At 41.5% G+C, this 26,995-nt stretch overlaps 1 protein-coding gene across 1 annotated transcript in view; it reads left to right on the forward strand.

The window, feature by feature from the left end:
- The window catches only part of MYOF (myoferlin), a 132,962-nt gene that overhangs the window by 22,495 nt on the left and 83,472 nt on the right, over positions 1–26,995 (forward strand). The window contains exons 4-5 of the mRNA XM_039870907.1: positions 12,704–12,812; positions 15,781–15,868. Of these exons, the coding sequence (XP_039726841.1) occupies positions 12,704–12,812; positions 15,781–15,868 (197 nt within the window). The remainder of the gene's footprint in view (positions 1–12,703; positions 12,813–15,780; positions 15,869–26,995) is intronic.

Below are 26,995 nucleotides of genomic sequence, written 5' to 3' on the forward strand. Positions count from 1 at the left end.
TTTTAAGGTGGCAGCAGAGCCTGGCAGGCTGGCACCTCGGAGCTCTCATCTACATTTCACACAAAGTCTTTGCTTTGCCGAAGGCTCCATTCTTGAGAGAGAGTCAGAAACAAACAAATACATGAAGTAATATATAATGGATCAGGTACTATGAAGTGCTGTCAGCTAAGGAGGAAGCTATTACTGCCCATGAAGAAAAATAAAGCAGAGTTAAAGGTAGTTATTGAGCATGGAGGGAAGTTTTATATATGGTAGTGGTAAGGTGATAGTTGAGCAGAGGCCTAAATAAAGTGAAGGAATGAACCATGCAGCTTATCTGGGGAGGGAGGATAAGGAGAGAATATCTCAGGCCAAGAGCATAGCAAGTGCAAAGGCCCTGAGGCAGGAGTGTACTTGGGATGTTGGAGAAATACTGAGGAGGCCAGTCAGGCTGGAACACAGAAAGCAGGAGGGGCTGGAATGGAGGAAGAAGATGAGATCAGCAGAGCCACAGCACTCATGGCTTTGTGAGCCAGAACATGAGCTTTTGATTTCATTCCTAGTAGAACAGAAATCCATTAAAGGTTTTTGAATACAACCTGACTTATATTTTTAAAGGACTGCTCAGGCTTTCTGTGTGGAGACTGGAAGTGGAGATCAGTTAGGAAACAGGGAAGACAATACTGGGAGACTGTTATATATTTATTTTACATCAGTCGAAAATACAATGAGGAGAGGACAAATCTCTACCCTAAGACTCACCTTGGCATTTATTTTGGGTGTTTGGCATGCATTTCTGGATATAATTGATATGCAATCTATCTGGCCCTGAACAGTTTTCTTTGCAATTAAAAAAAAAAAAAGATACAATGGGTCCTGTTATAAGAGGGTCCTTCTATGCATCTTGCTGAAATATGTTGCACTTGGTGAAATATGTTGCACTTGGTGTTATGGTGTCTGGTGAGCAGAAAGACGAAACAAGCGGCCGTTACTATGGCATTATTGTGACAGGGGAATTTTTAGGCCTCACAGAAAATTCTAGGCAAAACATAAAGCTGGTTTTTCATTATGCTTTCAACCTTACCCTCCCCTCTCTGTGGGAGGTCTTCCTTCCCCTGACTTCTCCCAGGCACCCAGTATCCTTATGTGTGTGTATGTTCCTGGGCTACCACCAGAGTACCCACCTGAGCCTGCCCTTTGAGCCATATTTGCACCATCTGACAATTCCTTTCCCCAGCAAAACTTGTCTGTCCTGCGTCTCAGTCCTTCAAGGTGCCTTTGATTGAAAGGAGTTTTTGAGAAGCTGATCCAAGTGATGGTATGACAAGTGCTCGTAATTTACTGTGTTAACTTCCCAGGAACATTGACGTTGGGACTGCAGCCACTGGTGACTTATCTGAAGGAGTGGACAAAATGAGAATTTTAGGCCCTGTGGCAGGATCGCTGGGGGAGGTCTCTGGTCTTTTTAATTGGGAGAGCTCTGTCTTGCAAATTTCCCTGCACAGTTGTTTATGGTCCTCCAGCGAAAGGCAAACCTGAGTGTGCTTTGGATGAACGGTGTGTGAGGATAATGCCCCCTTGTCACCTGTGCTCTTACTGTCCCTAAGCTGTGGTGCTTCTTCCCCCTCAGCTGGGAGTTATGACCTTTGGCCTTGTTTTAAACACCTAAGCAATGCATAGACCTTGGTCAAATTAACTGTACACTGTAGGGAAACAATAACAACAACAACAACATTAAATCCATCTGAGAATTAGCTGTATGACTGTCCAAAATATTTGTGTATTTTCTTGTTGGCTTTTCTACTAAAGATCTGGCCTTCGAGGATCTGCACAGGGCTCAGTGTCAGAGCGTTTTCCTCACCTAGAAGTGCAGGATAAGGGCAGAGGATTTTTCTCTCAGCTTAAGAAATGTCTTGCCTGTTGACTTTCCTGTCGCCATGGAGAGTGGCTGTGCAAATACAGCTCTCCTGTCTGCTGCTCCAGGGCCTCTAAGGAAACAGGGCCAGGCTGCCTGGGTTTGACTGTGTGTCCATGACCACACCCGCAGCGACTGCCCTGGGCCAATCCAAGCAAGCACAGGGCCAGTGCATCAGCAGCCTCCCTCTGCAGGCACTGGGAATGGGCTGGGCATTCAGTGCAGATCTGCTTTTCCTCACTTTACCGTCATCCAACCAGCCATTCAGACTGCGTAACGATGAGAGAAGAGCCGGAGGAGCCTCTTGGCTACATTATGAACATGAAATGATATTTTTAGCTGAAATGTCAAAATGGAAGAATTTTCCTAGTGGCTGAAGAATGAGGGTTCTCTTTGCAGACAAACAATATATCTATCACTAATGATGACATAGAGGGTGCCAAGGGCTATGGCAAGCCCTTTGAATACACTATCCCACTTAATCCTCATAGACACCTTATGAGGCAGGTCTTGTTTTCCTCTGAGAGGTTTAGTAATCTGCTCAAGGTCACACAGCAGGTATGTGTCACAGTCAGCATTTATATCCAGGCCTGTACTCTTGATTTTTATATTAAACTGAAAACTTTGGACCACCTGCAGGAACCAAAATGTAGGTGGAGTGATTATCTTTTGGCTACACTGGAAGTAATTTTTCTTTTTAATTTGAAACAAATTAAGAATACTTACTCTCAGAGGAAAATAAACAAATGTATTATTAATAGAGGATATTATTAGTAGACATGGACAATGAAACAAGTATAATTATATTCCATGGGTTCAGGAAGGTAGAGGAATGCTTGAGCACATTAAACAGAGACATGGAAGACATAAAAAAGATCCAAATTGATCTAGAGATGCAAATTACAATGTCTGAGACAAAATGACCATAATTTTCTCTCTAAGCTTTTGCATTTCTAGTACTCTTATTACCCCCTCCGTATGTGTGTACTTGTGCATTCGAAACCACCATCAGATAATACCCCCACACAAATGCAGAGCAAAGATAGAAACATCATCTGAGTGTAAATCACTGAGCCAGGCATCTGTTTTGCTGAAGTGTAAGTAAGGAAGAGTTGCCTATGTCCTGACAATATACCCAGGAGGAAATTTACCCAAGCTCTTACATAAGAGGAGATGAGGGCACATGGTCAGCTGTAGGATCATGAGATGAGTTTGAGTTTTGGCTCTTACCAGTTGGGTAACTCTTGGCAAGTCTCTTCAACGTTATAATGAGGGTTGTAATACTTGCTCAATAAATAGTAGACATAAGGGCAGATTTAATATAATTAAGGAAAAAATTACTTCAATTTCTTGAGGAATAATAGCTACTACCTATTGTGGGTTTACCATGTGCCAGGTATTGTGTTAAAGCTGTTATATATGTAATTGCATTTAATCCTTATAATGACTCTGAGACAGACTTATCTCCAATTTACAGATAAGAAAAATATGGCTCAGAGAGGTTCACCAAATTGCTTCAAGTCACCCAGCTCTTTAAGTGGAAGCACATGGATTTAACCTAATAATGTTAAAATCCTCTTACACAGATCCCAGATTTTACATACACACACACACACACACACACACACACACTTACTGAGAGCTATAGAATTAGAATTAGAAAAAGAAAAAGAACAAGTTTGTGTTGTAAAAATACTAATTCCATGGGCAAAAGTTTTATTTATTTATTTGAGAAAACAGAAAGACCATGATTTGGAATGAAATCAATTTGGTGAGACAGTGTGGTATCACTTATGAGAAATTTTCATTTCCTGGTATGTACACAAAAGACCTTATCTTCAAGCATTTAGTGCTTTCATCTCTCTGAGCAATGAGACTCACTCCTGACATTGCCACATGTAAACATAGGAGTGGGGTTTGCTTAGGTGGTCCCCATGACCTTTTCTTCTCCTGGTGTGGTTGGTGAAGAGGGATGGACAGCCCACAGTTGAGACAGGTTTTCTAACTGGGGTAGCTTCTCAAGCTGTGCGAAAATCTAAACTAGAAGCAGATGTCACTGTGGAACAGGATTCTGAGTTGTGAGTTCTTTTTAGTTCCATATTTTCAATAGAGTGGCAAAGCTATGAAAACATCAAAACTGGTTTTGGCTGGCTGTCCCCTGCTAGAGAGGCTAAAGCCTACTGTTTGGGGAGGCCAGTTAAGTAGTTGAGGCAGTCCTGCTGGCGGTCTGTTAATATCTCTTAAGTAAAGGTGGGCCACAGCCCTAGAGAAAGTCACCCAGAGAACAAAGAGAAAAGCATTTTATGACAAGAGCTGTAATTATCTTCTAATGGCACTTAGAGGACCATCTCTTAGGAGAGAAAGATTCGTAACCTGTAAATCATTTGTAAGATCATTAGACGATCTTCAATGATATATCAATTAATTTATTCATTCGACAAATATTTACTAATATGTATCAACTACTGCTTTAGGTACTGGGGGTACTCCTTCCATGCCTTTCATGGGGCTTACATCTAAGTGGAGAGAACAGATAATAAACAAATAAATCCACTTGTAGTATATCAGATGGCAATAAGTATGATGGAGAAAAATAAATCAGTGAAAATGGAGGAAAATGACAGTGAGGGGTGTGCGTGTGTGTGTGTGTGTGTGTGTGCACGCATGCTGCTTTAGATAGGGTTTTTGCGTAAGAAGTTGTTTTGAGGTCTGTTTTTAATGAAACATGAGACATGTGGCTTTAAAAACCTCTTCAGATTCCACTAAATTGGATTTTATTAGAATTCAACTACAGCTTGAAGTTTACTTCTGGTCTAACCCTGAAAATAAACTTTATTTCCAAACAGATTCATGGTATATATAGCACTGAAGGTGGGAAAGGAGCTATATGATATATAGAGAAAGAGAAAGTACTGGTTTGAAGAACTTCACACAGTGGTTGTATAGAAGTGGATGTGGCCAGTTACAATGGGTTCTTATCTCTTTATCCACGCTCACCTACCCAGACCCTGCAGAGGTAAAGCCACCTTCCTGTGATTTAGGCTGTGCATGAATTCAGACCAGCTTTTCCTGTAGGTACTGGCCTACACTCACATGCTTTCTTTAGATCCCTTTTTCTAGAGAAGTGTCTGAAATAATAACAAAAAGTGACTGCTAAGCATTCACCACATCATCTTTTTAATCCTTACAACTGTTGATGTAAGAAATGTCCAAACCTCTAGAGACTTTTTATGAGTTTATTTGAGCCAAACCGATGACAATTGCTGGGAAGCAAAATCTCAACAGATTGAGAAAATGCTCCAGAGAATGGCAGTTTTGCAGCTTATTTTATACAGTAGATAAAAAGAGGAGACTTACGGAGGGTTCTATGAAATCCACAGGTGGTAGATTAAGGGGGCAGGAGAAAGCAAAGTAGGGAAATCTCTGGGATGGGATAAAAATGAAAGAGAGAGACACATACTTCTTTTACTTCGGTGATTACAGTTAATAATTAACATTAACAGCACCTAGAGATGGTATGAGGGCAACAAGATAACAGTGAAGGATTCTGTGGTCTCCTGCTCTGGTGAAGAAGTCCTGTGGAGTGGGGGAGGGTCTGGGAAAGGAGATTACTCTGACATTTCAAAGGAATGCTATCTTAGATGTAAACAGACCATAAACAGGGTCACTTAAGGTGAAGATTGACCTTTGTCAAGTAAGCTACAGGCCTTGGATTTGATCACCTTCCATGGCTCGATTTTAGTTAGGAACTTTCATGTTCAGACCATCCTACTGTCTGTCTCTGAGATCGTAAGGCCTGCCATGCAGGCCTCCCTGAGCTATGAGGCCGCTTTTTTGTCCCCACAACAACACTATTAGGTAGGAGCTTTCATTATGCCCATTTTACAGATGAGGAAACTGAGGCTCGGAGAACTTAGACAACCTGTACAGAACTTGTAGTACAAGGATGAGTACAAATTAGTCAGCTCTGCTTAGCTTCATGTTCTTAATCACTATGTGATGCTGTCCTCTTTACCTCATAAGGTCTAAGTGCTGGGTGGATGGATGGATGGACGGACCGACGGACAGACAGATGGACGGATGAAAGCTGCTACCTTGATTTTAATGGATGGAGGATTAAACAGAGACAGAGCCTAGGAGCTCTGCTAAACTGCCTGAGCAGGCAAGCACAGATTCGCATCTTTGAGGACTAAATGAACAGGAGAATTGGTCAGGTGCAAATGGCAAAATAGCAGGTCACAGTCATTTATTCAGTGAATAATTATTGAGCATCTCCTACATGAGAGACATTAGGCTAGTTAACGTGCCCCTCTGTAGCCACAAAGTAACTGAGTGTGGCCTCGGTGCCTCAATGCCTCAGTGACCAGGAAAGCTTTGATGCAGAGGCCTGGGCTTTCCCTTAGCTCCTTCTCTTGTTAAAGTGACACCATTTTCAGCAGGGGTGGCAGACTAGGGAAGGCCTGGCAAAAAGGGAGTTGTTGCTGACCCTGAATCCTGCAAATCTTGCCACAGCCTCCAGGCTAGGTTGGTGATTCCAGACCCTAGGAATGGAGTTTGCTAAAAGCACAGGGCCCAGCCCCACCCTGGGGGGCTGTACATAGCTGGGTTTGGGAACCACTGTGTGGACTAGCATTTCTATCTTTCTAAGACTCTTGCTCCCTTTCAATGAATAAGACAAAGGCCTCAGAACTCTCTGAAGATCCTGAGTAAGGAGGGGAAGCCATGGGAAGGGTGCACATGATGAGGCCTGCCGAATAGATCTTAATAGCTTTGCTTACTACTTCATTATATTAAATAATTGGATTTCTATAGCCATTTTTCAAATATTAACCTATATTATTATATTGAGTGTATTTTTGAAAAACCACACACATCCTCTTCTCCCCAGATCTGGCTTTGCCAGCTGTCTTCCCAACCCCCAGCCCTCCATCTACCTCTCCACCTTTCCCTGCCCCATTGAAACCATTGTTTCTCAAACTTCCTGGGTATAAGAATTAACTAAAAAAAAAAAAGTGTGACTCAGAGTTCTAGGAATCTGTAATCACCCCAGAGATTCTGCTACAGGGAAGTCGGGGAACCGCATTCTGAGGAATGGCTTATGGACTAATCCAGAGGTTGAGGGTGGGCTGGTAGGAGACTCAGGGGGGTTTCCCACTGGCGAAGTGGATGGGAAACCTGAGAATTACACTTTGAGGAGGTTTTGCTTACCAAGGACTTCCTGTAATAGGATTTGCTGCCATGGCTGCCTCTGTCTCTCCCACCTATGAGGTGAAAGAAACTTTGCTCTACACTTCTAGGTTCTCCCAGCTAGTCTAATAATTAAATTGATATGAGACAGATTAGCAAGAGAGAATAACCAAATTTAATTATCTATGTATTTACGGGAATCCCACATACATGGTAGTTCAGAGACAGAAAAGGGGAAATGAGGTATATATGACATTTTGCATTAAGGATGAGGTACAATGCTTTGGGGCTTCAGAAGGGAAGAAGGTCATTAAAGAATGATAAGAAAAGCAGATGTTCACTAATTAGAAGTTTGCTCTACCCTATACATAGGTTATAAAACGTTATTTCTATTGACAACTCTTAGTATGCACAAGACCCCTAATTTAAATTATTTAAGGGAGAGGTAAAACATTCTCATGAGCTCTCAGGGTCTTCATGGCCTTCAGCTCAAAATAATTCGTGTGCCAAAGTGGCACATTTTGCGGAGGCCTGTTCTGAACCCCTTCACATTGTGCAGGTTTAGACACATCACCACAAGATGTGCCTCTGAGGTATGTGGATTATTTTGAGCTGAAGGCAACTGAGACCTTGCAGGCTTAGGAGGAACTTCTGCATCTCCCCACCACCACCACGCCCCCTTAAATACCTAGAAGAATTTGAGAGGCCTTGACCATAATAAGAGATTATCAGAGGTAACCTTGTCTCACCTATGCATGTGGCAGAGCAAACTACTACTTGCTGAACATCTGCTCTTCTTTCGCCCCTGCAGTGACCTTTCCCCTGTCGGAGGCCCCAAGGTAATTCTTAGTTGAGAATGTCATACGTACTTCATTTTTAGCTTTCTGTTTCTTAACCTCTCATGTATGTGGGGTCTCTGACTCCCTTATGTGTGTGGGGTTCCCATGTGTGCATATGTATTAAATTTGGTTATTTTCTCTTGCTGATCTCTCTCACGCAGATTTAATTATTAGGCCAGCCGGAAGAAACCTGAGGGTAGAGGAAAGTTCCCTTCTCTCCCACAACACACCTATCTGGTTGAAAACAAGGTGCATGCTTGCCTCTCCCACTTTCTGCCTCGGGGCCTGAGGAACTTAACCGAAACTAACCCAGGGGAGGGGGAGAGTGTGGAGAAGGGTGACGGGGCCCAGCCCGGAACACAGGTCTGGTCAAAAAGACAAGGCTCAGCTGGCTGAGAGCCCAGTGCTTCAAAGGGTAGGCAGGTCGTAGTTCTTTCTGTTTTGTTTTGACAGGGGACCTGGGAACAGCTTGGAGAAGTATTTGTCCCCAGCCCAGTTGGGGACTGTTATTCTTCTTCAGAGGTTGGGAAGTTGAGACGTCTCTAGGGGTTGAAACAGTGCAACATGTGATTACTTTCCAGCCTCCAACATAGTTTTCCTTTCTTCCATGGAGGCCGTTCCCAGTAAACCCTCCTCCATGTGGGCTGTGTCCTGTGGCATATAACTACTCCATATCCTTACCCTCCAATGTTTAAGACTTTAGCCAGCAAAGCCCTTACTCATCACAGTGGCATGCAGCTGTTAACATTTGCTTCCACGCTAATGCTCTTTTTCAAACACTTTAGATTCTGCCAGTTTTAACAAGAAGGGAACAGTTGAAGAAGTTCTTAACCAACACTTGGATGGCTAAGCTGACTAGTTTATAGCTAAACTCTTTTCTTCCCCACAATAGTAATGGCTTATTTTCAAGTAGTTGCTCCTACCGCTTAGAATTAGTTTGCTGTCACATAGAGACCCAACTCACAACTGTAGGGACATTCGTGGACTGAAAGCAACAGGGGCAGAACTGGCCTTTTCTTCACGTCAGAATACATCTGCATTTCATTAATTCCACATGTAAAGCTGGAGAGCCAAAGATCCTTGAGATTCTTTCACTATAAAGTTTCCTTTTGAGATGTAGTCCATCTGTTTTAGTGGTGGGTGGAGTCCATGGGGAGACTCTTATTTTTCCATGAAAATACAAGGCAAAGTCTCCCCATTACTGTCACACTGAAACATTTTAACATATTTATAGTATTAGTAATATGAAAGGAAAAGGATTCTTGGGTTAGGGTCACCTCCTTTAAAGGAAATTGGCTTGTGGTCTGACTGAACTGTTCTTATCCCCTGTGTAAGAGGCCAAGTCATCATTCCCCAGACTCAGAGTATTTTGTATCTAGGCAACATCACAGAAAATAGGCCAGGCCAGGCTGGGCGTGCCTCAGAGTCTGACAGAGCACAGACTTCCCCATAGGGGGTATTTTCTTCAACTTACAGTAAAAGCTCTTAGAAGTTGTAACTGTTTACATTTTTCTTCAGCTCAACCCAGCTGTTAAAAATATTTGGAGGATTAAAAGTCTTTCCAGGCTTTCATTTAAACATATTATCTTTACTTCAGAAAGAAGAAATTCAAGTTTATTGTATATGACTCTCACTTCCTCACACACAAAAACATCAGGATTTTATGATAAAAAAGTGAAGCTTAGGAAATGGGACTAAAAGTTTCTGAAAGAAGGAATTGAGATTAGACTTTATAATTGGCTTCATTTATTTTATTCCATTCCCAGTCAGTTATCTGTTACCACCCTCTCACATCCTCTTATAAGGAAAGGAGAGCAGCATATATTGCTTGAGTCAGAATGGAACTGTAAAACCACTCAGGGCCATGAAAGGCCAGTAGATGGCCTTTGTGTTTCAGGCAAGCCTGTTCTCTCCAGTTAGCCACAAGTCCCACCACTCCCTATCGTCTTACATGGCACTCACTGTGTTTCACATTTCTGTTATTCGCCTAACCTTTCCTCTTGACACCCTGTACGAATTTAAATTTGACTCACATTATAGGCTAAGTAAACTCTGAAGGTAGAAATTGCCTAGTATTCTGGATTGTTCATCATGGACATATTCTAGGATATTTCTCCCCTAAATTAATGAAGAAGGACTTTAAGAGAAAAGAAATATTTAATATGAAATAGTTTTCGACATAGATATATGTAGAGAACATCACATATATAAGCCTAGTAGCAGACTTTTAGAGCTGAAAAGGGTCTGATTATTAAAAAGTGATTATTTATTTCAATCCTCTCATTCACAGATAATGAAGTGGGCTCAGAGAGTTGGGTGATTTAGCCAAAGCCTCGAAGGAAGTTGGGACATGGAATTAGGGCTAGAACAGGAATCATCTAACCCAGTGGTTCTCAACTTGGGGCGATTTTGCTGACCAGGGGACAATTGGCAATGTGTAGGGATCTAGTGGGTAGAGGTTGAGGATCAAATGTCAGTAGAACTGAGGTTGATAAATGCTGGTCCAACCCCAGGCGAGCCTTCTTCCCACTCACATTGTCCCAGCATGCGGCATTTTTTATTTTGTTCCAAGAATTACTTATTGCTGGTAGAGATTCATCTTGACTTTAACAAAAGCAAATCAGTACTTGTTTAAACATGCAACATCATCATTTTAATCATAAAGTTAGATTATGAGTCATGGAAATATGAGAAATAAAATCCAGTGTGTTTCCACATCTTTCAAGGCGAGGACTTCATTTAGACATTTGATGCCAGTCAGAAGACTTTGAAACCTGTAGTTTTCACATTTTGTTCTTCGTAAAAACTCAAATAGACAAACCCTTGGCTCACTGTCCTATTTTTAAAACTCAGAAAGAAATTTTCCTCAGGCTCACACTGCGGGAAGCTGAGAGAGACATGGAAGTGATTTTGCCAGGTGCTCTTACCTTGTGTGGGAGATTTACTTGCTGCATCTGGTGGAAACAGAGTCATGTATAGACTCTTGTCTTCTATTTGTCAGGGGAATAAAAATTCAAATGAGGAGTAAACATATTCATGTAAAAAAAAAATCTAACAAGCAAAGTGAGTAAACATACTCCTCTGGAAAATTGCTCTGTAAAGGTCCTATCAAGTCTCAGCGTTGACTGAGAGACCCGGTTTCTGTATTGACTTAAAAGGGCTGAAAAGTTCACCCATCCCCCTGGAGGCAGACTTTTTCTTTCCCATTCCCAGTAATTGACTCTCCTTGTGATATTAGAAGAGATTAGAATTCATCATGGTTGTTGAGTGTATTGTCTGGAGTTCTTCCCAAAAAGGTGTACTCTTCCAAGAAACCAAGTGCAAATGGCTCGCATCACTGGGTAACCTGGTGAAATAGGGTGCCATCACAATGTTCTGGTCTTGTACAATATAACATTCAGTAACATTGTTAATATCGCCAAGTGACACTGGATGTATGTGTTTGGGTGCCAGGCTCCAGATCTACAATCTAGTCCTATTTCTGAAGTCTGAGTAGGGGAGGAGAATATGGATATAAGTCAATTCAAAAATGATGTGCCCGAGGTTGACATCAACTTTCACTTCCTGATTTTTTTTAAAAAATGTACTACATTTTAAAATAAAATGAATGTCTCCATAAGATGAAATTTCCTGATTATTATTTTTCCAAAGTTTTCTTTTATGCTCAACTATGGTTTCTTCTAGGAATCTCTTCTATCACGTTGAAGATTTGATACTTAGTTTGTATTTTCATGCTAACGATATTCCATACTATCATATATGCTATTTCTTAGTATACGAAGCTGCAAATGTAGGCAAGGTATAAACAAATAACATTTTAAAAAGCTCACTATTTCTCTTTTCCTTTTTCAGTTTCCATACTGAGAACACATCCCTGGGCTCTCTTTGCTTTTTGATTGCATTTTACAAAAGGAAGTTCTTCAATTCACCCATTCTTATGCCATGTTGTGTGTTACAATAGTGTGTTGACTAACTCCCTGGGGATGTGTGTTCTATAAATTTTTTGATCATTTGCCCTAACTACATAAAACGTTTTGGGTTTTATTCTTAATATATGTAGACTGATTTATTCTTTCCTTCATTCAGTAAATATCTATTAAGAAACATACCACGTTCCAGGCACTGGGGTTAGAGTAGTGAACAAAGGAGGCAAAAATTCCTGCCATTAGGGAGCGTCTCTCAGTGAGCAGAGACACTTGTGACCCTCTGTATCAGTGTTAACTGCACTCAGAGGTAGATGGGTAAGTGGTAGAGGCTGAATATAATCTTTCGGTCCAGGAGGAAAGAGAAGTGCACACATCCTACTTTTAAATGCTTCTTCAGAGTATATGGGGTAGCAAGTTGATCCCATCAGTAAACTAACAACCTATGTACCCTTTAAGGTCTACTTGGGGGAACTATTTACAGTGGGCAATGTTTTATGGGTCCTTTTAAACTTCCAAAACAGTGGAATGTCTGAATTTTGTCCTGCTTTTCTCTCTTTCTGGATTCTGGGGGACTATATTCAGTCTTTGCCTTTCATCTATCAATCTCATTTATGACTTGAAATTTCATTGGTGACATAGTTTGACTCTTGAAATGACTACTTTATGGAGAAGTGATGACCAATATGTAATGTTGACTGCCAAAGCACCCTACGAGGGTGAGAGCAAAATGGCTCACATCTCATTATGAGTGATTTTAATGATAACAGATGAATAAGAAGGGAATCAAGAGGGCCTATGAGTAAATGGAAGCATGCCTCTTACTTAGGTTACTGTGCACTTCCTCTTTTCCACTGCAGATTAATTGGCACGGCCACTGTATCCCTGAAGGAACTGATCGGTGACCAGAGCAGATCACTGCCGTACAAACTGATCTCCCTGCTAAATGAAAGGGGGCAAGAGACTGGGGTAAGCGTTTTCCCTCTTGATGAATGGCTTTAAAGTGAGATGGTTAAGCAAAAGTTTATTGAGAAAAGAGTGAAATTATAACTAGCTCACTGTGTTTTGAGATAAACTGGCTCATTTGCAGATGATATAACCTTATCTTACTCTCCTACTGGTTTTGAGATAAACTGGTTCATTTGCAGATGATATGGCCTTATCTTACACTCTCAATCACAGAACTAGAAAATTAGATAAACTTGATTTTCTACGACAGAATACCATAAAGTAAGTGGGTCCCTCTCTCGGTGCAGCTCTGAGCGTATTCACTTGGGTATTAACATTCATGTAAGAGCATAGCTCTGTGTATCAGGTATTCTTTGAAACATTATATAGAAGATAAGGTATTAGTGTTACCTTGGAATATCAAGATGTTAATAGCATAACTTTTATTATTTTATTAGCAGCTGAATGTTTTCTTTTTTGAATAAAAATTATTGGGGGTGACGCTAATAAAATCAAATAAGTTTCAAGCTTACAATTCAATAGTATGTCATATATATATTGCATTGTGTGTTCACTGCCCAAAGTTTGATTTCCTTCCGTCACCAAATATTTGACCCCTTTTACCCCTAGCTACCTCTCCATCCCCTCCTTCCCTCTGGGAACCTCCAATCTTCTGTTAGAGTCCATGAGTCTCTGTTTGTCCTATTTGTTTGTTGCTTTCAGTTTTAAATCTCCAAATGAGTGAAATCATGTGATTTTCAACTTTTTCTGACTTATTTCACTTAGCATGATTATCTCAAGATCCATCCTTGTTGTTGCAAATGGCAGTATTTCATCTTTTCTTGTGGCTGAGTAATATTCCATCATATACATGTACCACAGCTTCTTTATCCAATCATCTGTTGTAGGACACTTTGGTTGTTTCCATGTCCTGGCCATTGTGAATAATGTAGTGGCTGAATGTTTTCTGATCACAGCCTCTCTAAATAAGTACATATTGATATTGTCTGATATGAGACCAGAATTCTCTTTCTCGAGTGCACTTTAAGAGAAAATTGACTCAAGTAGCAAAGCTCTCAGATTTCATATGATTGCTAACAAGTGCTTATAAAGCTACCATGCTTATAGTATTAACCTCTAACACCTTCATTTTACAATCAGTTCATTTTGCTTGGGAGCCTGGACAAAAGGAGGAAATTTTATACTAAAAGAGGCCATTCCTTCCTATAGGCAAGAAGACAGGTTAGGTTTCTCAATGTCCATTAGGAATGTCAATTTTGCTGGTCTAGTCTCCAAAACATATGGATTTCCTGTGAATCAAGATTCTAACCATAAAACGTAAATTCAGAGTGTCGGTTATCATCTACCTATCCAAAACCTGACTGAGGGACATGATACTTAGGAAAGATGGTACAAGTCAGTAATATATATATTTTTTAAGCATAGAAGAAAGCATATGTAGAACCCTGGAACAGTAGAACTATGGTGATTGACTGAAGTAAGGAAGATTAAGCACTCAACTCCTGCCGCACGCCCAACCCCGGCATACCCCTTATCCCTCTTTGGGGTCCCTGGAGCAGCTCTGGGAGTCCTCAGGATATTAAGCATCCACTGGTCCATAGATTAAGACATTCGTGGACTCTTCTAGGTTTTAAAAGTTTGATTCTCCAATTAAGTTTAGCAACTGAGCCCCTCAATGCTCCTGTATTTGGTCTTCCTACTGTGGCCTGGGTCTTTAGCATAAGATGCTGCTCCTATGATTCTTTATTTGCCATAAAACTGCTGTTGGGGGCATCATTTATTACCCTGTTTAGTGTCTCCCAGATCATAGTTTCTAAGTTGGCCACAGAATGTGCTGATCCATAAGGGAGTATTCACTGATGAGCAGACAGATGAAAAAACCAGAGAGAGAGAGAGAAAAAAAAGAGAGAAAATTATCAGACATGCCAAAAGTAGGAAATGAAAGTATGAGATGCCTTTTTAAATTTGAATTTCAGGTAAATAATGAAGAAATTTTTAGTCTAAATATGTCCTAAATATTTTGTCTCCATTTTAAGTGGAAGTAACCTGTGTGTGTGTGTGTGTGTGTGTGTGTGTGTGTGTGTGTTCCTTATTTGCAAAGAAAACCCTTTATTTTGAGGTTTGTACTTCATTTTTCCTGTTAAAATTCATTTCTTTATGGTAGATAGTAGTTGTAGACATGTGTTTTCATCCCAATGTTGACTACCCCTAGCAAATTTTTAAAAATTTTGTAGGTTCATGAAATATAAAAGTATGGGAAACTCTGCCCTAAAATAATGGCCCATATGAGAAATTTATCTCCTATAAGGAACTCCCATGTTTCTTCCTTTTGATCATGAGAGTTACATAACATTTTCAGTTCTTTTTTCTTGCCTTGGCTCCTAGCCACCTTGGGGTCATGTTTTATGCAAGAGGTAATTATCTTGAACTTCATGATTTGAATATATTTCCTCTTTAATTAGACTTGATTCCCTTTTTTTTTATCCTATTTTATGAATCACATTGTTATATAATTTTTCGTTAGTCTCAAAGTTTTTTTTAGAGAGATGTGTGAAAATAAATTTCAGCAATTAATAAAGAAGTCAATGAGCAAACACAAATAACATCATCATTTAAAAGGAGCCCCTGTGACTGGAATTCTGTGATTGGAAGCCAACTCCAGGCTAGGATGGAGGCCAATTACAAGTTCATGCTTGTCCATCACAACTTTCCTCCAGTTTATGAGGTTGCCCTTTAGCTACGGTACACTTGGCAACCTGTGACAGGTAACTCCTTTCCCAGGCTTTCCCACTCCACCTGGGCTGACATGTGGGAAGATAGAAACAGTGGAGCATATGTCATCCTTCCCTTTCTCTTCTCACTTTCCCATCCCCCTGCACACCCCTTCTAGAACTTTCAATCCTGCTGATTTGGTTAGCATTCCAATGCCCTGCACCGATTCTGTCTGCAATTCATTATTTCTACCCAGGCCACCATTGACTTGATGATCGGCTATGATCCACCTTCAACACCGCATCCAAATGATCTGAGTGGGACCAGCGTGTCAGGTGTGGGAGGTAAGCTGACCATTCTGGAGGCCCAGCCAACCCCAGGGGGAATCTGATGATACACAAGAGTCTCCAGAGAAGCCTTCTTTGTCATTACACTGTCTGTAGCTCCCTGCCCACCTAGACAGGACTCTGTGAGGCAGGTGGAGCTGCCCTGAATCAAGACATTACAACTGTTTGCAAAATGCCCTTCAAGCAAAAGGAGAAAGGTGAGACAGCCCCTTACTGACCAGCCTCACAGTGATCTATCCAGCACACACAGATTCCAGCAGAAGGTCCCTAGCAAGGCTTGGCTTTGGGTTTGCAGCTTCCACTCCACACAGTGTGTTCTGGTTGTTAAGCTCCAGGATTGGCCTCTACTCTTATGTGTCACTTCACCTCTAAATGTGCGATCACCAGGCTGTACTCTCAGCTGCCGGTCTTCTGGTCAGTGCCCTCGTGTTGGAGCCTCTTTCTTTCATTTCCTTGACCTTGATCCCCTCCCGGCCCCCAGCAACCAGCCCCTCCAGTCCTTTAAGCAATTGAAATTTTGCATAACCCACCTTACTCTCCTTGTTCTCTGACTTGTCAATCATTCAGGGCCATCAGGTGCTGCTCAGGGTAGGAATGGGGCTGGGAGCTCAGGGGCGGCCTTTGGGCTACGAGTGGATGGAAGTCCACAACAATCAGGCCTTTCACTCAGCTGAGTTCGACCTCTCTTAGCATCTTTCTAGGGAGATGCGATGTTAAAAGTGTCTCTGTCCTTTCTTCTGCCCTAAGATGTGTCACCAAATGCCCCCCTGTGTCCCCAGCCTTGGCACGTGCCCTAGGAAGGGAGGAGCTTCTTGTCCCAACACCCTCTCCTGCGGCCTTGAAATTCTTTTTCCTGGGAGGGTGTTCGGGCTCTCATTCCTGCCAGGGTTGGCTTCTCAGGTCCTGTTTTCTCTTTGTTTCTCTTGGTTCTGAACTCAGCAATCTGGCCCCCTGAGCGGTCTGCTCGGCATCCGCAGCAGCACCTCCCTTCCTGCCCTGTGGCGTCTCTGCCCCGTTCCTGCCTGACTTCTGGTCTCACCTCAGCCTGACCCCAGCCACTGCCCCGCCCACCCACACCCCACAGACAGCCAAGTATGCAGGTTTTGACCCATTTTTTGACCAAGTAGTTGTGAGTGTCCAGCATGGCTCAGCTGGCTCCTTCTTCTTTGGGGACAGTCGGGACTGACATAGCCAGCACATCAGCAACACATTCTGCAGCCACCCGCTGTTCAGCAGCACCATGGGCTGCTCTTGGGTCCTCAGACACTCTCCGTCCCCCCAGAGCCTGGCAGCAGCTCCCTGTGACAGCAGTGATGACAAATGAAATACAGAGGAAACAGACTAGTCCTGAACAGCACACTATCAGGGCTTCCCACCTCCTTCACCAACCATTGCATTGGTCTGGGAAGGGCAGTAGGTGCTTTCTGACCCACAAAAGGCAGCCCCAACTAGTGGGATACCTGGCATGGCCTCTGAACTGGGAAGATCAGGGCACTTTTCCTCACACTGACATTTTTCCTAAGCTGGACCCAGTGTTAGTTTCCTAAGGCAGCTGTAGTAAAACCACAAACTGGGTGGCTTAAACAATAGAAATTTATTCTCACATTTCTGTAGGCTGAGTCTGAAATTGAGATGTCGACAGGATTGGGCTCTTCCGGAAACTTTGAGGGAGAATCTGTTCCATGCCTCCCTCCTAGCTTCCGGTGGCAATCCTTGGTGTTCCTTGGCTGTAGAGCCATCACTCCACTCTCTGTCTCTGTCATCACATAGTGTTCTGCCTGTGTGTCTCTGTCATCGCATGGTGCTCCCCTCTGTGTGTGTCTACGTCCAAATTTCTCACCTCTTATAAAGATACCAGTCTTTGGAATAGGCCCACCCTAATTCCGTATGACCTCATCTTAACTTGATGACATCTACAAAGACCCTATTTCTAAATAAGATCACATTCTGAGGTTACAGGTAGGCATGATTTTTTGGGGGGGACTCTTTTCAACCCACTATACTGGTTGACAAAAGGCAGTGTCATTATGTTTATTCCATCTCAAGAAACAAAATTTTAAATGGGCCTTTTTGTGTTACCCCTTCAGCCAGGCCTTTGGGGAACAAGTAACACTAGGGTTCATTCAATTAAAGAATAAACTTGTGCTTTATAGTAAACCGGTGCTACACTATTTCTTAGTATTAATGGAGTAAAGAAAATGGTTGCCGGGTTTCTTGACCCAGTGCTAAATGCCACAGTGCTGGGGGTAAGTGCTTCATAGCTCCTGCCCTCCAGGAAATTTCAGTCCAGTTTTGGAAACATGAGTTTTTTTTTTATCCTAAAGGCAGAACACTATGGATAAGACCCAGAGCTTTGGGGTCAGACTGGCCCAGGTTGGATTCTGTGTCTATGGTTAATCAACCATGTGACCTTGAGTAAGTTGTTTAACCTCTCTGAATCTCAGCTTTCTTTACTGTAATGTGGGGATAATAGTAGCACTTACATTGTAAAATTGTTACAAAGATTAAATAATTAATATAAAGTACTTAGCCCAGTGCTTGGCATACAGTAAGTGCTACTCATAGTGGGTATTATTATTATTGTTGTTAATATTATTGCTATTATTACAAAACAGTTCTGGGTGGCTTCTAGTCATGAGGTCAGTTGGATGGCATACTGCATGAACTTTTAAATTGCTTCCTCTAGAAAGCAGAGCTATTAGAAAAGGATAATCTGGTTTGGTTCAGAGTCATGTCGAGATAACTAAATGCTTTCTTTTTAAATATCTTAACAAAAAAAAAAGATTGTGTCCCAGTAGACCAGAAAGACTTTGAAAATAAGCAATTTATGAAGTTTTTAGGAGTGTAGGGGGAGGTCTTTTTCCCTGAGATGGACCCATGCAAGCCCAAACTCAGAAAACATGCATTTTCCCTGGAGCAGAGCCTGATTCCTTAGAGATGAGAAAAGCACCAACTCTTGAACTTTTAAACCCTCTGGGGAGAAAATCCTTGCCATTTAGGCTCTCTTTGCCTGAGCCTCTTCTCCTCACTTCCTGGATTGTCTTGGCAGCACTATGGCTCAGGCAGGCTTGGGGACTGAGAGTCCCATCCTCTTAGGAAGCTGACTCCTAGCGGGCTTTGTGACGGCAGTTGGCCAAGCTCTTCCTTAGAAGTTCTTTAGAATCCCTGATGCTGCTGGATGGAGACAGGAAATGAACCCGAACTTGGGCCCCTTCTGTTTGGATTTCAAAGATATTACCAAGTGCTGGCCTCTGAATGAGCTGTGTCCAAAGGGCAGTTTGAGACAAAGTAAAATTTCTTTATTTAAAAAATGAACAGGGTTCTTTGATCTGGAAGTGTTATTTTGCTCTGTAAAATCAATATTCATCAAGGCTGGGTCAAGAGTGGCAGTCTGAATGCTGGCTGCATAGTGCAGCTGAAAGAAACCTGGCATTAAAAAAATCTTTCAATATCCTAGATTATCTGGATATTTCAAGGGAAAACTATTTTTTTTTTGTCATAATGTGACAATTCAATTAAATTAATCAAAGGTATCTTTGAATTTATACTACAACTCCATACTAGGGAACACACATACACACACAGACACAGACACATACTTACAGTCTTAGATGGTAAAACCTCAAAAATGAGACAGAAATAACAGGAAGACAGCCACACCTTCTGTCATCCTACACCTTAATGACATAAACATGAATCTGGACCAGAATTTGTTTTTTTCCCCTCTTCTCTTGAATTGACTTTTTAAAAAAGCAAACAAAAAGACTTTCACCACTCTATATCAAAGTAATAAGTGTGCTTCCTCTCATTTATATAGATGTCAAATTTTAAAAATTTGAGATTATTGATTTTTTTGAGTACAAAAGCAATACCTGCTTATAAAAATGTGAATGTCACAGAAATATAAGATACAGAAATTTCAACTCTCTCAGTCTCATCCTTTTCAGATAACCACCATTCACAAGTATTAATATTGATTTTAAAGGTTACTATCCACATAGTGGGTCCTGCAAAGAAATTTGAAATATTAATAACAGAACACAAAACTGAAGATTTTCAGAAAAATTTGCCCCTGCAAGTTGAAGAAACTAATATGACCGTGGGTCACAGGAATTGAATATCTGAGAGGTTCATGTGAGTTCCTTTTAAGATTTTTTTAGACAAGTTTTAGGTTTACCACAACACTGAGAGGAAGGTACAGAGATTTCCCATAACTGCCTCCATCCACTCCATGCATAGTCTCCCCAGTTATCAACATCACTCACCAAAATGGTACACTTTTTAATGAAGGATGAACCTACTTTGACACATCATAATCTCTATAGTTTTACGGGTTTGGGCAAATATATAATGGCATTTATTCAAAACTATAATATAGTACAGAGTATTTTCACTGCCCTAAAGATCCTCTGCGCTTTGCATATTCATCTTCCCCCACTCTCAACCTTTGGTAACCACTGATCTTTTTATTGTCTCCATAGTTTTTCCTTTTCTAGGCTGCCCTAGAGTTAGAAGCATGCAGTATATAGCCTTTTAAAATTGGCTTCTCTCACTTAGTAATATGCATTTGAGAGTCCTCCATGTCTTTCCATTGGTTTGATAGCTCATTTTTTAAGTGCTGAATAATATTCTATCATCTGGATGTACTACAGTTTATCAATTCCCCTATTGAAGGACATTTTGGTTGCTTCGAAATTTAGCAATTATGTGCTGTTTTCTTGTATGTTTATTTTGTGGACATACATTTTCAACTCCTTTGGGAAAATACCAAGGAGGGTGATTGCTTCATTGTATGGTAAGAATATGTTTAGTTTTGTAAGAAATTGCCAAACTGTCTTTAAAAGTATCTCTACCATTTTGCATTCCCACCAGCAATGAATGAGAATTCCTGTTGCTCCACATCCAGTATTTGGTGATGTCAGTGTTCCAGATTTTGGCTATTCCAATAAGAATGTAGTGGTAACTCACTGTTGTTTTCATTTGCATTTCCCTGATGACATGTAGTGTGGAGCATCTTTTCATATGCTTATTTGCCATCCGTGTATATTCTTTGGTGAAGTGTCTGTTAAAGTCTTTTGTCCATTTTTAAAATCAGGTTGTTTGTTTTCTTGTTGAGTTTTAAGAGTTCTTTGTATATTTCAAATTATAGTCCTTTCTTTGATATGTCTTTTGCAAATATTTTCTTCCAGTCTATGACTTGTTTTCTACTTTTTTTTTTTTTGACGTTGCCTTTACACAGTAGGAATTTTTAATTTTAATGAAATCCAGCTTATCAATTACGGATTATATTTCCTGTGTCTTATCTAAGGGGTTCATTTTTAAGGAATGCTTCCCTAGAACACTTATACCAATGTTATAAAAATAACAGATGCTGGTGCATTGATGTCTTAAGTAAAAGTGTGTAGTGTCAAAGGTATCCCTTTCATTGACTTTCCTCTGAGACTGTTCCTTTGACAGAAGGATGGGCTGACCCAGACTACAGGTTTGACCTCCTGAAAACCTGTTACTTTGCCAATTTCATTCACCAGATGTCAGCCTATATTCCCATGCCCAGAATAAAGTATTTTTAAATCTCATATTTATTTTTAAAGAACCATCTGTTAAAATTGTGCTTTGTCCAACAATTGAAATGCAAAAACTCATGCATAGCCAGACTTGGTGCTTCAAATTGATTTCATTCCACAAACACCAAAGTCTCTTTGCTTGAGATTAAATTTGAGCCAGTTCAGAAAGCATTTGGGGAGCATACAGATTTATGTTTGCCACCAATGAGCTTGCATTTCAGTAGAAAGTTAAGATATAAACATGAATAATTATAGGTCAGAGCTGAATATAATAAATTCCTGAAGAGAAAACTAAGCAAATTATTACATGGGAAACCATTTCTTAGAGAAAATACTTTTCCAGCTATCTATTTCAACTATGTATTCTTAGTGCCTAGTACAATGTTTACAAAGTCATAAGTGTTCAATTTATGCCTGTTGATTGAGTAAATGAATGAGTGAATGATAGATGAGTGATGGATATGGTTTAACTTTTTTTTCAAGGTCATTTTGGGGAACACTCGTGAATAGACGAAAGTGACCGATTCATTCAGAGGTATAATAAAAGAGAAGCATGTTCCTGAAGGCTGGGAACCAGGCTGGGACATGTGTCCTTGATGGACAACCCTGAGGATCCGTGGAACATTTTCTGAATAGGGACTGACTTGGTCAGAGCTGAACTGGAAAATGATTAATGTGCTAGAAGGTTGTCCCAGGCACTGTTTCCAGAATTGGACCTCTAATTGATTTTGTCCTGCAAACTGATGGTATTAGGCCAATTTTTTTCTAGGATATTTAGGAAAATCGAAGTGATCATAATAGACAAGTGGTTCTTACATTTTAGACACAGTAAAAACATCCAGAGAGATATTTAAATGTGCAGATTTCTGGCACCTCCCTCCAGAGAGTCTAATTTAGCTGGTCTAAAGGGGAACCTCCACCTCCTCCAATCTGTATGGATAATAGGAACTTCTAGGAGAGTCTGATGAAGGCAGATTTTGGAGCTCATTGGAGAAGTCCTGGAGTTGAGTGTTTTACCTTGTTAATGTTATCCTGCCTGGACTCAGACGGAGCTCTTTGAGCAATATTTCCTAGACTGGCTCACAGCCCATGTTTGGTTAGAAGCTCTTCATGGTACCTTTGTTCTGGCCTGTGATTTGGAACCATTCCAGAAGATTCTTAGGTTGTACATAGTGCTATTTACCCAAGAATCAAGGTGGAGGGTAGTGAATTTTTTATGCAGACATTTATTTATATATGTCTACCAAAAAAATTATTATTCAGCATTCCAGCTTAAATCATGTTATCTACAAAATGTTTTCATGCTTAGAAACTTTTTCTCTCCTATTTTGTACTATTTGTACTATTTGTACTTTTTAACTTACACCGATGATATTATACCAGCCCTTTGTTCTGATTTTGCCATGACCTTTGGCCCAAGGTAATTAAATTCTGCCTTTACCAGTACCACCACTTAATAAGACTTCGTTATGAGAAGTAAAATTAATATCATGGGCAGAGGTTGGCATTCTAGGACTCTAAAAAAAATGAGTGGGAAGAGTGTTTGGATAAAGGGGATTGCTGACCAGGGTGGGGCGGGGCTTGTGGAGGACCGTCTGTATTCCAGGCCAGGAGGAAGTCCTTGATGACTGGACAAGTGTACCTCTTCCTCAGCCACTGCTGGGAGTTGCCATCATTGAGAAGTTCTAACAGGACATTCCTTTGGTTAGATGCAGGTGATGGAGGGATGGCCTGCAGATCTGGTGACATCTGAGTGACTAATAGCCCACTCTTTTTTGCTTAATAGGGAGAAAAAGTGCTAGACGAGGAGAGTGTGGAAGCCTGGAGGAAGGAAAGAGTTTGATACCCATTGGAGAAAGGCACCGCTGGGCATGCCAAGGGCAAACTCGACTGTAACATAAGGCATCCTAGGGCTGCCAACTCTTAGCACTGGATGGACAAACGGTAGCCATGTAGGGAAGTGTCATTGTCACAAGTGACTGCACACAGGGGCAGTTGGCAGGAATATTGCCATTGAGCTACTGGAAAGAGGCCAACAGTACATTTCAGGGATTATGAAAACTTGTTTTGTTAAATTGCTGGAGTTGTCACAGACAGCCATTCTTAAGTGTTAATTAAAGCATCACTTGTAACCAAGTATGGGTCACATAGAGAGTTGCTGACATTGAGAAAGAATACAGGTCAGCGACTGTGTGACATGGTGATTGTTGGGGAGACAGGAAGCATTCATACAGAGGGATTGTAAAGCACTTATCATAGCCGGAACAGGACAGTAAAGAAGAGCAGAAAAATGGAGCAGTAGCTGTAGGGGCACTGTGGAGTCCAGGAAATTTTTTAAGAATTGTGGGCGATATTTCAGCATGTTTATATCTTGATGGGAATGCTCCAGTAGAAAGGGGGAAACTCAGGAGCAGATACAGAAGCAGAAATTGCAGAAGCAAAATCTTCGAGTAGCAGGAGGAGATGGCATGCACCATGGAAGGGTTGGTGTCATCTCGTAGAGCTTAGGCAGTTCAGTGACTATAGGATGGAAGACAGACAACACGTGCAGCTAGGATGGTTGATTTGGAGTTGGGAGGATGTGGACATTCTCTTCTGATTGCCTGTTTCCTTAATAAGAATTGAAGTCATTAACTGATGGTGAGAAGGGTGTTTGAAATTTTCAAGGTGCAAAATAGGTAGGAGTTCAGAAAGATAAAGTGATGTGACATTGTTGGCTAATCGGTGGCCAGGAAATCTTTGATATAGATGCCCTGGGAACGCGGCAGAATACCTGGGCAGTCCTGTGAGTCCACTTAAGGTGTGTCATCATGAAATTGAAGCGAGACTAGTCAGTAAAGTAGCTTGTTCTTCTCAGGCAACTTCAGCTGCCGGGGTGAATGGGTGGAGGAAGTGGAGGGGTGAATGAACCAGGTGAGTACAAAAAAGTGAGAGAAGGATGGGATTGAGGGGCACATAGGGGAGTGATTGCAGTGTTAGATCACAGAATTTAACATAGGTTAGGAGAAAAGCTAGCACATGAAGGAAGTGGGGGGCAGAGGAAGTAAAATGGTCACTAGATTGGAGTTGCCTGTGTGGCTACAGACTGGAGTAACAGATAGAACAAACTAAAAAGATACAAATGACATCCTCTGTAGTGGGTTGAATAGAGTCCCCCCACAAAACTCATGTCTACACAGAACCTCAGAACGTGACCTTATTTGGAAATAGGGTCTTTGCGGATGTGATTAGTTAAGATGAAGTTGTACTGACTTAAGGAGGGCCCTAAACCCAGTGACTGGTGTCCTTATGAGAAGAGATGAGGGCACACTGACACACAAGGAAGGAGCCCCTATCACAGTGGAGGCAGAGATTGGAATGATGTGGCCACAAGCCAAGAAACACTATGGATTTCCAGGAGCTGCCAGTAAAAGGCAAGGAAGGATATTCTCCTAGGGACTTAAGAAGGATTATGGCTCTGCCGACCCCTTGATTTTGGATTCTGAGGGGCTGGAACTATCAGAGAACACGTTTCTAGTATTTTAAGCCACTTAGGTTGAGGTACTTTGTTACGACAGTCCTAGGAAGCAAATACAACCGGCAGCTTCCTATTCAGTCAGTGGTTCTCAACTTAATGTTGCCCTCTGTGGTCATGAAAGAGTCACGTGGCTGTGGTTCAGGTACATGCCTGGGTCTCATTAACAGGGCATGCTGGCACAGCCACCAATGTGTGGCTAATGAAACAGCCTGTGCAGAAGGGTGTGTCCGGCAATGCCTTAAGGGCCCCCTCATTCTTTGTGGAACACTAAGGGTAGCATTGTTTAACCCTGGGCAGCTTCCTGCCACATAAAGGGGCGATTTCCTGCTCCAATATCCTTCTGCTGCTGTGCAGAGATGCTGGAGGTAGTCATGACTTAGGCTGGTTTCCTTTGAGTCATCCTTTCAAACTAATGTCTGAATAGCAGAAGGTGTTTCCAGAAGATGTTGGCTCTTCATTGCCTGCAGTCCGTTTCTGGAGCATCCATCAAGAGTTTAATGAGGGTTTATGCAGAGTCCAGCACCACAGAGATGCTTTTCCCCTCCTTCTTCTCCTGCTTGCTGCCATAAACAACCACCAATCCCAAATGGAACAATCCACAGCAGGGAGGAAATCCCACTTGGGCTCCAGAAGTTAGTCTTAGTTGTTGGAGGAGCTTTAAGCCATGCATTGCCCAGCCTGGAACAGGTTTGTAGAAGGGGAGCCTGACCCTCTTTTTGTCTCTGAGGCTGGTTCCAAGGTCGAGAGAAGCACCCCATAGCATCTGCAGGAGATTTGCCAAATGGCCGAAGAACTTGAGAAGGCACAAGTAGGAGACAGGATTCAGTTGTTCATTTCTCATTTTATATCCATCGAGCCCTTGCTATACACTAGGGTTTGTGTAAGGCATGGGGGCGAATGCAAAGAAGAAAAGGACAAGCCCCCTGCTTCTGAGAGTGGATGGTGGTGGGGAGGCCTGTGGGTTAACAATAGATGCAAGTGTCTGTGGTGAGAACTGGGTGGAACAATGTGCGGTAGACACAAGATGAGGTGACTTACTCCCTCTGGGAAAGGTGGGAAGGGCCTGTCCCAAGATAGTACATTTTGTCTAGAACTTGAGGCAACGGAGCTCACCTAGTGGAGAATAGGAGGAAGGTCATTCCAAGATCCGGGTGCTCCAGGATGGGTAGCAAGAAAGCCCATGTTTTGAAGCCTCCTCAAGAATAGGGAGGAAGAGACCCAGGTTATCCTGCAAAGGGCAAAAGTAGCTATTCTAGTGTTCTGTGCTACAACCAGAACTGATTATTCAAAACTAAAAAATAAAAAATAAAAAAGATTAATTTGTTGGCTGCTGCTGTGTGCCAGGCACTGTGTTGAAGTCTTTGCACATAGATTAATTTTATCTTTACAATACTCTGTGGTAAATACTATGATTTTTCCTCCTTTTCACAAATGAGGAAACTGAAACAGAATGTAAGAAACTTCCTCAGACTCACATGGCTCAAAACTGGGATTTGAACCCAGGTAGCATGACTCCAGAATCCAAGCTTTAAGAGATGTGTTATATTGCAAGCTGATTGAACTAATTCATACTATGATGTGAGTGACTGACCAATGGCTCCATATGGAAATTAAATCTCTTATATGATTTTGCATTGTAAAAGAGGAGTTTCAGAATCCAAAGATAGGGAGTGCGAATAGTGGTATTTTTTACAAGATGGTTAGTCTTCTAGTCGCTCTTAATTTATATTGTGCAGATTACTAAGATTTCAAATTTTTTATCTATTAAGAAAAGAAAAGGTGTTTGACAATGAGTTTCAAGGAGTTTATGAATGAAAGAAATGAGAAATATAGCAGGTGGAGTTGATTTTTGTTTTTTTTTAAAGAGTGAAAGATTTGTGCATAATTGAAGGCAGAGAGAAGGGACCCCTAGAGGAGGGAGGGAGGAAGGGAGAGAGAGAGAAAGGGAGATACATTGGTGGGGTTCCCAAAGAATCAGAAGGAAATGGGCTCTCAGGCATGAGAGAGGTGGTTCACTATACTAAATAGGAAAAGCTCTTTCCC

The sequence above is a fragment of the Pteropus medius genome, unplaced genomic scaffold (genome assembly GCF_902729225.1).
Source record: "Pteropus medius unplaced genomic scaffold, Ma_sr-lr_union100, whole genome shotgun sequence".
In the NCBI taxonomy this organism is placed as follows: domain Eukaryota; kingdom Metazoa; phylum Chordata; class Mammalia; order Chiroptera; family Pteropodidae; genus Pteropus; species Pteropus medius.